This window comes from Chinchilla lanigera, unplaced genomic scaffold (assembly GCF_000276665.1).
Source record: "Chinchilla lanigera isolate Chin_1 unplaced genomic scaffold, ChiLan1.0 scaffold00007, whole genome shotgun sequence".
NCBI classification, from domain to species: Eukaryota; Metazoa; Chordata; class Mammalia; order Rodentia; family Chinchillidae; genus Chinchilla; species Chinchilla lanigera.
The window spans coordinates 26,625,997-26,638,592 of record NW_004955408.1 but is presented as its reverse complement, the minus strand read 5'-3'; the positions used below and the strand labels follow the sequence as shown (position 1 = coordinate 26,638,592).

Here is a 12,596-nt window from a genome sequence, read left to right as displayed (position 1 = left end):
CTCCAACTGTCAGGTACAATTTCAGACATATACCTGAGGACTGTGGAAGTGAGCACTGGTTAGATTTATAAACCTAGTGGGCTTATTGTGAGCCAGAGTTTATTCAAGAAATAATCTGATCCCAAGGAGCTCCCATTTTATTAGGGGTGACAGGATCATGCTTTGCATTTCCAGGAGACAATGTAAACTCAGAACTTGTTTCCAATAACTCTGGCTAGTTCTCTTTTCTCAAATTCACAAGGAAGTATCCCAAAGTTTATGAATTATTGATTTTGTACAATAATCATTTTTATTTTAGCCTCTTTGGTCAAACACCCTCAAAATCTAATCCCTGATATGTCCCTTGTTCATGTCAATAAACCCTTAGCTAATTATTAGAGAGCCTTCTTCCTTATTTACCTGGCAGAACACTTTTCCACTTGGATTACACTGCCACTTCACTGTAGTCATGGCCTGGTAGCCAGAAGAAGAGATGAGAATCGCTCCCAAGTAAGGAACCTATTTTCTTGAAGTGAGTGGATCTCCTGCAGCACTTCCAGCACAGACCAAAAGGGCCACCTCTGCAAACTCTCAAGATTCAGGCAAATATATTTGGATATTGCCATCACATGGTCCAGAGTCTCAGCTTTTTCCTTGCCTGGCCCCGACTTTAGCATAGCAGACTGCCTCAACTGACCATGTACACAACTCCAGAGTTCTGTATCTCTAGCCATTAGACCACTATGAAGGATTGGTCTCTGTAGGGAAGAGGTAGATAAAAAGAAAGGTGGGTAGACAGTCTTTGATTCTGTCTCTGGTGCAGCTCTAAAAAAGTTTCAACAAGGCAAATAGGCAGTCTTTGAGGTCTGTCTTTCTGAAATGTGCCTGCCTTGTTAGTCTTGCCATGCTTAATCACCAGCAGAGGGCAACTTGTTGAGAAAAATGGCCTTATACGCATATAGTAGTCAACTCACAAAGCAGCACAGCTGAACCCCCATTAATTATGGTCCTTGTGGTAGGAAATATGAGAAGCATATTTTCATAGCTGTCATAGATATGGTCCCTGAATTATAAGCTTGGATACACTGTGGCAGCCAAATGTTCTCCCTGTAATAAGATATGTGCTGATGCTTCTTCCCCTTCCACTCCCAGGTTTTTCAGCCTTGTACTCTCACAATCCTACTCCCAAACTCAAAACTATTCTTTCACTATTTGATAACCTGACTCCCATAGATGACCCAAGACTTTGCCAAAACACTAACTTTTCTTCACGTTACATTAGATTTGAAAATATCTTGAACTTTAGTTGGTTCCTATACTAAAAAGATCCTTTTATGCTTCCCTCATAAATCCAAAGCTCACCTGAAATTATCCAGTGGACCTGGAATAAATGATTGAATGATTATTAGAGATATCAATATGCTTCATCTCTACTCTGTAATCATAAGTCTTTCATTCAAACCATTAGATCTCCTCTCCCCTCCCTGCTCTGCACATCTATGTACAAAACATCTGCTATAGAATCCAAAACAGATGCTGTAAATGCAATCTTTCCTCATAGTATATTTTGGTTGATGACAAATCAACAATTCACACACACCACTGTGACATTGTAGCCATCCTAGCACCAATGTATCACTCACATGGCCATAAACAAACCTACTGAGCTATTAGTTGTATAAAAATATAGCACAGGGTTGCGGATGTAGCTCAGACGTACAGTATGCGCAAGGTGCTAGGTTTAGTCCCCAGCACCAAAATAAAAGTAAAAAGTATAGCACATACAATTACATACAGTACATAATATTGATAATAACCATGTTACTGGTTTATTATTTACTATAGTATATTTTTATTGATTTCTAAAGTTTACTCTATTTATTAAAAATTACAATATAACAATGTGCCATGTTATAGCAGCAGCACCATCATTCGTGTTGTGCTTACCACACCTGCTGATTGCATCTAGCAGCCACATAGAGTAATTGACCCAAACCACCTAGTTTTATGAAAGCATATTCCATGATGTTTGCACAATGACAAGGTCACCTAATAACACATTTCTCAGAATGCAGTTCTATATGATCAGACTGTTGGGCTAAAATAAATTATTTGGTCTAAAGAAAGGAAACAAAGAATCGGGTATAGATCTGCCAAGTGTTCCTACTCATGGAGAAGAGAGAAAAGAGTCTGTGCTAGAGATGAAGGGAAGGCGGGACTATATAGCAGTCTAAGATTTTAATGTAGGAGTCAGTCACCCTTGCTAGATTACAGAACTATAAATAGCTCACAGTGCTACAACTGATGTTGGGTGATATGCTAGCAAAGAATTCCTATCATATTGTATTTAACAAAGTAGAGATTTAGTAATTTTCATCAGAAATTATGAAACAAAAATTAAGATTTAGAATGAATATTTACAGTGTTCGTTTCATTTCAGTGGGAGTTTTCATTGCTCTGCTGGCTCTAGAATAGTAAGAGTTTGTATCCAGTATCAGGCTTATATTATAAATCTAATAAACACTGACATATCTGACAAATTAAAACACTACATTACTGTATCAAGGTGTACAAGTCACAGAAATATAAAGTGAAGCAAACCTAAAGTTCTCATTCATATTCATCACAAAACTTTATATAGCATAAATTACTACATATATTGTGTAGAGTCTTATTTAGCGCTGGATTTAAGTCATATAAGCAATGTGTCCTTCAACTAGAAATAGGTGGACTTGACAAACAGTCATCAGAAGAACACACTACCACAAAATCCTACTCTGTTGGGGTCTCATGAAATAATCTGAAGTTATAACTAGAGGAAGAAATAACTAAAAAATTATTGTACATTCCTTATACCTTATACCATTTCATAAGAAGTCTGTTTTTCTCTATTGTATAACACCTTTGTAAGGGGAGTGAGGAAGTGTGCCCTCTTGTTGACCCCAAAAAGAATAACAGAGAATGTTCTTATCCTGGATATTTAAGGAAGAGGACCTGTCACATCAAGTGAGAAAAAAAAGTAGTATACACAGAAGCTCACCACAGATAAGCCTCTTTTTGCCTTTACCTCCCAGGTTACCAGTTCTACTAGGCCCTTTATTCAGTTTAAGAAGAGAGACCATACCATCAACAAGTAAATAAAAAAGCAAGCTACTGTAGGTAATATTGGTTACCATTTAATATTGCATAGAAAATAAAACGCTGCACTAAAAAACACTTCTAAATGATTTTCAACATTCTAAACCTTTCACTTTATTGACTTGTATGTACCAGTTACAGCCTAGAGTATCTCCTCTGATTTTTTTCCCAAGAAATTTCCCAAAATACTCGTATTGTTATAGACTCCATTATAATATATCCATATAATGAACATACACAAACACTGAATTTCCTTAGGATAAAAAGATAGTTTAAATAATCATCAGTTTTAAGGCCCAAGATAAGTATTTCTCTACAGGTTTTAAGAAAAAAATGAGGAAGCCAAAAATAATTCAAATGAATGCAAGTTTAATTTAAAGCAGTTACATATAAAAGATGGGATGTATAAAGTAGCAATAGCAGACTCACTAATGAAAAGGAAAAGTTTCCAATTATAAATACATGCAATTGTACTGACATGTTAATTTAAATTTTATGTATACGATTGTTTGAAGTATCCAAAATAAGTATTAATTCTGAAAATAACACTTGCATGCATATAACAACTTTGAACTAAAATTTTCATTGACTTGCAAAGAAATACCATTAATTTATAAAGTCATTTTTTCATCCAATTTATAAAGTCCTAATTCCAACAAAACACACCAAAATAATGAATAAATATCATTCCATTTAATGTTCCATCTTCCAACTTTTCATAATCTTCACTGGGAAATAGACCCAAGGATAGGTTAATCCTAAATAAAAAGTGACAAAATTGAATCGCATTAAAATTAAATATTATGTCATTAGTTATTAAAAAATGTAAATTCTAAGACTCAAAAGAACAGTTAGATACTCCCTGTACTAAAACAGTTGCTACTGTTTTAGCAACTTTTACTTTTATAGGTGATCATAGAAGTGTCTGGTGAACTCAATGTGTTGCTCATATTTTTCTTTCCATTCCAACTCCTGCTAATACCTTTGGCGACTTCAATAGCTTCACTTATAAGAACTGTCACAACCCTGCATTACAGGCTTTTAACTCCAGGCCAATGCAGTGATTCACAAATGAGCATATTACTTAGACAATGTCATCTTTTATGTTTTACCCCTAGGCACTAGAACTCTTAAACTGGACCTGACTGACATATTTTTATCTTTCTACTTCTTGTACCTCTTTGCTCTCACCTAGCAAGGTCTTCATCCTTACTTGAACTGCCAGTTCTTTGATCATCTGTAAGCTTCATTTGCCTCCTTCTTCATCCCTTCAGCCATCTCTTTGTACACTTGATTATCCCTAGAAACCCAGACTCTGAAACTCAAAATTTTTCATCTTTGACATTGTCTGACATGCTGCACTCGATCCTCTGCTCCTTCTCCATCCTCACATTGACATCTTTATCTGCAGCTACTGTTAGAACCACAATATAACGTTTATGAAGGATATATTTGTCACACCAGATCCAATACAATACTTCCAATTGCTTGCTTAGAATTTCCAGCTGGGTCCCTCAACATGAGAAAAATAAAGCTCAATACATTCATTAAATGAGTTCTTCCTTGGGAGGGTGACTTATTTATTTACTCATCCTCAAAACTCAGTACCCTCTTTCTGACCCCCTACTTCTAACCTACTTCTCTCTGCCCCTTCCGTCATGAGACACAAAAACTAAATGCAGTACATGATCCTGGACTGGACTTGATACCTGGAAAAAAACTCCCATTAAAGATAATATTTGGACAACAGGGGATAGAATAAAAAGTATAAATTATTTAAACTGTTAAATTTCCTGAATTTGATAATTGTGGTATAGTTATTATAAAGGACAGCACTGAACTTAGGACATACATATTAAAGGAGTGGGGGTAAATATATATAGAGAGAGAGAGAGAGAGAGAGAGAGAGAGAGAGAGAGAGAAAGAGAGACAAAGAGGGAGACAGAGACAGAGACAGAGAGAAAATGAGAAAGCAAATATGACAAGATGTTAAAAATTAGTAAATCTAAGTAAGAGGATTACTAGCATTCTTTGTATTATTCTTGGAACTTTTCTGTACATTTGGAATTATTTAAAATAACAGGTCAAGAAAATGTTCCATGTTTCTTTATTGTATCCTGAACAGAGTACAAATTCTTCCCTTGTGTTCAAGAGAGACTCTTTGATATAATCTCATCATTCTTTTAGATCGTTCTTTAATTACTATTTTAAACAATCCTTTATTAAGCTGTACATTCCACAAACACTTTGTTAGAATCAATAAATTTTGCTCATCTTCATATCTAAAATATATTGTGCTCCTCACACTCCCACTTATAAAGGTCTAATTTTCTTTTTCTAAGACCTATATTACCTATCTCTCCTGTTACTTTTCAAATTCTGGGAAACTGGAATTAATCTCTCCCAAAGAGTTGAATGAAGCCAGGTTATTAAGAAGCCAGGGGCACAATTGAAAGGAAGTGTGAAAATGATATATTCAGTTTAAAATATTGTAAAGAAAATCAGAAGCCAGGAGTAGAATAGATATTAAATCATATACCCAGAAAGATTCACTGAAGTTATAAAATTTAGTGAGTTATCTGAGAGAAAATATGTAAATAAAGAACAGGATGAAAAATTACTCCTAGGACAACAAAAGAGACATGAGAGATACACAGAAAATACAGTTAGAGAGGCAGAATGAGTTCTTCCTATGTGCCAAACCTCGGATTAAGGAAGAAAATAGAATGGAACTAGTCAGGGTTACACACTAAAAGTTGGAGAAGGTAAGATACAAAAGGGAAGAGGAAAGATCAATGTAATTATTGTCAAGTGGATTCTCACCAGAAGATGACAGAAAACTTCATTTTGTACAATTTGCATCTAGAAAAACAAAAAATGCAAGAAAATTTTAAGATGGCTTCTAGCACTGATTTCTCTATTAATAAATGTATATTAAGAAATAAAGTCATAATAGTTTGCAACATATATATTAGCTTTATTAAAAATTTTTGCAATTTGAAACTGCACTAAAGCTGGGCATGGTGGTGCACACCTGTAATTCCAGCACTTGGGTGGTTGAGGCAGGAGGATCTCCATGCGTACAAGGCCAGCCTGAGCTACATAAGTCAGGTTAAGGCCAACCTGCACAACATAGTGAGACTTTGTCTCAAACAAACCAAATAACAATAAGAAGAAGAAGAATAATGCAAAATAATATATTTTAAAAGTACCTTTTGTTTATGAGAAAATTATTTCCTAAAAACATTACATATTATTTTAAATTGTTAAGTAATCATCATACAGTTACTCTATGTTTATTAGAAGGCCTCTTGCTGAGGTAGGAAAGATCACATGAAGTTCATATGAACTGGACTAGCATTCTGAATTATGTCCAGATTTTTTTGCACATTTTCTGCCTATCCCAACATCAATAATTGCACAAACTGTTTGCAATAATGACATATAAATCAATGTTTATATTTGTGATGGTCGACTTATCTAATTAAGAAGGAGAATGGGGGGATTAGGAAGAAGGAAAGTAATCAGAGATTTCTTAAAAGAAATAGATGTTTGAACATTAACATTTCCAGTGTTACATTGTTTATAAAATGGCATTGTTTTATTTCTCATCTTATTAAAATATTTTTCACAAATTAAATACTACAAGTTTAATAACTGTTAAATAGAAACTGTCATCAAGAGACCATACTGAGCACCAAGGAGTAGCATGCATATTAGGACATGTGCCTTAAAGGAAAAAAATAACTATTTGCTTCACCATCAACATTATTAGTTACACTAATTTTATTCAATTTAATATTTTGAGAATCTAGAACTTTCAATTCTTTTAATAAACATAGCAGATTATATCTAATTTGCCCTGACAATATGAACTCAATATGGATGCAGTCTTAGTTTAATTCGTGAGTTGTTTTCCAGACATAAACTAATGTCATCAAGTCCATAACACAAGGGCAGTTTTTGTCAAATGTATTAAGTTAGACTGCAGCACCTATGAAAAGGAAATGAAGAAGTTACATATAATGTAACTTTTTTTTTCTTTTAAGAAACATGGAACATGTAAATTTTTAATTATATGTAACTACAAGAAGTTACATATAATGTAAAACTTTAGATTGCAGTTTAAATGTTTGTCTTCATTGATATGGATGAGTGTTGTAATCTGAATTAAAAAGTTGGCATTAAAGTTCACATTTAACAGACAAGTGTGTTTTCTTTGCAACGTAAATTCCCGCCACATGCACCTTCTACACTCTACTCATATTTACCAGAGTCCACTCTACACTCACTGCTTGAAGATGTTTTGCACTTTGAATTACAATGAATAGTGATAACGTGGTAATCTCATTTCTGTAGTTGTGTACATTAAATCTGACAATTAGGAAAACTACTAGCCTAATGTGATCCAAGGCTAACTAAACTGTTACTAGAAGCCGGTCTTCTTTAAACAATGAACTGTGTTAACTTACTTTCATTAGATGATCTTTGACATTTAAGCCTAAGTCTGTATTTTTCATTTTCTTCAAGCATTCTAGAAATGTCTTTGTATACGTTATTCCACACTGAAACCTTAAAAAGATAAACACAATTATGAGACAGGAGCCAGAAAAGTAAAAATACATTTTGAGCAATACAACTTGGAGTGACCCAACTGTGTTGCATGTCAATCATTATAAAGCAAATTAGTACACAGAGAACTAAAATTTAAAATGGATTGTTTCCCCATGAGCACTGAACTATCTGATCTCTTTTCTAACCTCCTAGAATTTTCCTACTGGAGTATTTAAATTAATTATAGTGGATGAAGCTTCCCTCTATAAGTCTATAAATTTCTACCTAAATGGCTCCAATACATTCAGTTTTCAGAAGTAATAAAAATAGTGACTTTCTATTCCTATATCTAAACCATTGGGCAGTGATTTGATTTTTTAATGTATTTTATTTTAGTTAAGAATTAAAGATTTTTCCCAAAACATACCAAAGCAAAATTACTAGAGATCATTGATATACTAGAATAGATAGAATGAGAACTATGAAATCAAACTGCCACTTTCCAGTTGCTTGACACTGGGTGTTTAAATCACATAGACGGGTATCTCCACCCATTGAATTATTAGCAATACATATGTAAAGTACTTACCCTGATGTCTGGCACACAACAGTTCAAAGTAAATGTTGGCTTTTGCTTTTTTCCTCTCACTCAAAATAAAATGGTTCTTGGAAGAAATATTTCTTAGTATAGTGAGATTAGATACCTACTCAAAATCATGCGGTCTTAGGTAGCTTCTCGGAGGTGGCTGAATCAAGGGTGTGTCATAGCAGGATTAAGGATGTGATGCTGGGATAAACTGTGTGATACTGGGATCAAGAAAGGCCCACTCTGGGTGTGGGTGTTACCCCTTAGATGGCAGGTAGCCTGGAATAAAAAGGAGGGGCAGGCTGCTGCTGCTACTGGCAATGCTGCTGCTGCTGCTGCTGCTGCTGCTGCTGCTGCTGCTGCTGCTGCTGCTGTTGCTTGCTGCTTGCTGCTAGCTTCTTCCTGCCCTCATTTGCCATGAACTGATGCCCCTCTGCCATGCCACTCTGCCTTGGAGCCAGCCAACTATGGACTGAAACCTCTACAAACTGAACTGAAATATACCTTTCCTCCCTTAATTTTAGGTGTTGGGTATTTTGTCTCAGCAACAAGAAAAGTAACTAAGACAAAGAGTTAGTCAGCTTTAATGTTACTTTATATTATGTATAGATTATATATTAAACAAACTCAAACCTCAGAAACAATACAATTATATGTACCATAATCAATTAATAATTTATTTAAACTAAAATGGCAATCAGCGATTAACACAGCATCTGATCTTGGGTATGTTTAAAACACTCAAGTTGCTGTGATATCTGGGCAACCAATGTCAAGAACAGTTGAACAGTAAAGGTTCATCCTTGTTAGCTTTCCTGGGAAAAAATTAAAATGTATTCCTTGTCTTTGAAAAGAGCAATATAGTACCAATATAGATCTATGATTTTCTTCTCATACTACATTACCTCTCAGAGTTTATCATATTCTATAAATCATAGATTATTATTTGAAAAAAATCTAGTGGATTATATCCTGATTAAAATATTTTTTATACCTTCAAATATTAGAAGAGCTATTCTTTTTGGTTAATAAATATTTCTAAACCCAGCTCCATTTCTCCAAATTCTATTTTCTCATTTCAGAAAATTAAATTATTCAAAAGATGTAACTATTTTCACTGTCTTTAATATCTTCACACATTTTATCTAGACAGGATTATCTAAAAATCAAATATTTCTCACTCCCCTTTATAATAACATACCTTTTTTCTTTTTTTCATTATTTTGCAAGCTTCATGCAACTGTATGGGGAAGTCAAACACTTTAGCTGCATCCTTCTGGGTTAAATCTAATTGTGAAAACCAAGTGAAAAAGTAAGATGTGAAAATGAATACATATTTTAAAGAATTCACTATCCTGAGAATAAAGACCACAGAAACTTCTCTTGATCTCTGGAGATTTTTATAATTGTTGGTATATTTCTGATCACTAGGAAGTACTACTTTACCCTTTAGCTAATTACATGCTGAAAACAATCATGAAAGCTAGAACTAAATAAACTTGTAAGTAACAAGAAAAGCTTCCATCCAGTTTCAGTCTTTCTTTACTGATAGTAAGGTGAGACTCAAAAGGGTCAAAAAGAATATACAAATACCAAAAACTAAATCTTGCCTCATTGTTTTTCTCCAGTCTCCATTCTCCTCAATTCAGCTACAAATACACAGTATGCTTCCATTAACACAAAAAAAACTTGTGATTTCTCCAATATGTCTTATTCTTACCCTCTCTAGGCTTCACACATGTTTATCAAGCTAAAACAGTATATAGAAAACACACGTGCATACACACACAACCTTCCAGGAGAATTTATACTTGTTTGTCAACACTCAACTCATACGTCACATCCTCTCCACAGCTTTCCCTCAAGGATACACAGCCCTATATATAGCACTGTTTCTTATAAATCCTTTCATAGCACTTAGCATACTTTAATAGCAAGTATGTATAATGTGCTTCCTCTACTAGGTTCTGAACTCCTGGAGGGCAATGGCCATGTGCATTTTATTCATCTTTTTATACAATCACATAGTAACACAGATATATCCTTGACTTCTGATGAGGTTATGATTCCATAAAACCACTGTAATTTGAAAACATACTGAGTCAAAAATGCATTAAATACATCTAAATAGTCAAACATCATAGTTTAGACTAGCCTCTCTTAAATGTGCTTAGCATATTTACATTAAATTAACAGTTGAACATCTAACATAGCACCTACTTTATAATAAAATGTTGAAAATCTCATGTACACACACAGATGATGTTTTGTAGACATGATAGAATGGAAAAACACAAAATTTGACTAACACTGGCAATGCTGTACAACATAGAGTATCTGTTGTTTACACTTGTAATCATGTGGCCCACTGGAGTTGTAGCTCTCTGCCAATGCCCAAAATCATAAGGAGTATCCTACCACATGTCATCAACACTACCATAATAGTTTTAAAAAATTGGCTAGGTTAGTCATAAGTTGGTGGAGGTTTTCCAGGGTAAATAAACTTCCTGGCTCCACTCACTAAGCCATACTGCCTTCCTAAAAGTTAAAGCTGTTAGAAGAAAACCTAAAGACTGTGTGTCCAGACACAAAATTATAAAACACTAAGCATGTACTCCCTGAAAGCATTTATATTTGTTTTCCTTTTGTCTCTAACATTCACCCTATCTTCCCCTCTTCATTCCTGCCTTGCTACACTCCATAATACCTGGCTTTCTTCTACTCATTCAATGGTTAGATTTCCAGGGAGCATTCTGTGATCTCACAAAGCAGCACATATTCAGTTACTATAGGATTTATAACATTACTTGCCTGTGAGGTGTGTTTATTATTCACTAAAATCTAGTTTCTAATTCTGTTAATATTAGGTACACATATGTTAGTAACATTCGGTAGACAAATTAGATATATTCTTTTTTGAATGAATTAGAATATGCTCTAAAATAGCATTTCAAAATTTGTGAGATGCATGCCTTTTGATTCTGGGTGGAGCCCAGATATAGCTTTAAAAAACATTAACTCGCCTAGCATGATGGCACATTCTTGTAATCCCACCTAATTAGGAGGTTGATGCAGAAAGACTGAAAGTTCCGGGATGGCCTGGGCATGTTGAGAAACTCATTCTTTTTCCAACTTGTTAAAAATCTTCTGATTATATTAAGGAGGAAGTCTGAGTTTGATACTAGTATGTCATTTAGATGTCTCTAAGACTTGTTCATTTCCCTTTATGACCACAGACAACCTTTGGCAGACAACCCATTTAACTAGAATTTAATAACAGTGCTTCATCTTTATTAGATTTTTAAAATGAATTTCTATTTATGGCAAACAGTACAAGTTTTCCACTGAGGTAATGACGCAAAGTGTTCTAAAATAAATTTAATTGAGAGGGGAAAATATCTATTCAAATAAATAAAGTAAATAATAGTACAGATTATATGTAGATACGCCATAGAAAAATAACTCAGGTTTTGAAAACTTCTCTTCAGATTGTCATGTTTATCCTTCCCCCTAGATGCCTACAGACTTCAGAGCACTATAGTTGCACTGCTCCTAAATATTTCCTGTTAAGTCTTATCTAAACTATACCCATACTCTTTAAGGCTAGGGTAGGAATAATCAGTTCTATCTTTAATAATTGGAAATATTAAATATGTAAAGAAGTATAGAGAGTATGCAAAAGAGAAAAGACAATATTTCTTTCACTTATACTTTGTACTGCACTGAGGCCACCCCCCAGTATAAACAATGGATTTTGTCCTGACTTATGTTTCAAAACTTTCTCTAGTCCTCTTCCAATACATTTCGGCCCAACTTGTGGTTCTAGTTCTTCCCTAATCACTGCCCATCACTGATCCATACTCAAAATTTGCTCACATGCTTTTCCCATCTATCATTTGCTTCTATCTCAGCACCATATGAAAATGTCATGAAGCTTCTGCCACCATGAAACTTTCCTTGATTCCCTCATCCTCAAACTATTTGCAACTTCCAAGGCATGCATTTGTATCATGCCCCAATAGTATCTACTATCTCCCATTATTTATAAATTATGACCATATCTATAAGCTCTGTAATGACAGGAAGTAAGCCTCATTACTGGTCTTGTTAGAAATGCTGGTAGATTTGCTTAAACTGTCTGCCTTTGCATCTCTAAACTCCAATACAGTTTAGAAACAGTTACAAGTCTATCTTCCAGAGTGCACCAGTAACTGATAACTTCATTCCACCATTCAAAAATCTTTAGTGATTACAAAATGACAAGCAACCCACAATCTGATCCAAAACATGCTTCATTCACTCAATAAATATGTAATACATGTATACTATGTGGTAGATG

General features: G+C 34.4%; 1 protein-coding gene across 2 annotated transcripts in view; it reads right to left on the bottom strand.

Annotated features, from left to right (window-relative positions):
- Nucleotides 1–9,544, bottom strand: part of LOC102004678 (chromosome unknown open reading frame, human C5orf47) — a gene marked incomplete at its 5' end in the record, with an annotated part of 35,755 nt that extends 26,211 nt beyond the window's left edge. The window contains 4 exon segments of one of the 2 annotated variants that reach the window (XM_013507163.1): nucleotides 3,470–3,875; nucleotides 5,941–5,979; nucleotides 7,590–7,689; nucleotides 9,459–9,544. In XM_013507163.1, the coding sequence (XP_013362617.1) occupies nucleotides 5,960–5,979; nucleotides 7,590–7,689; nucleotides 9,459–9,544 (206 nt within the window). 2 annotated transcript variants of the gene reach the window in all.
- Between the last annotated feature and the right edge of the window lie 3,052 nt (nucleotides 9,545–12,596).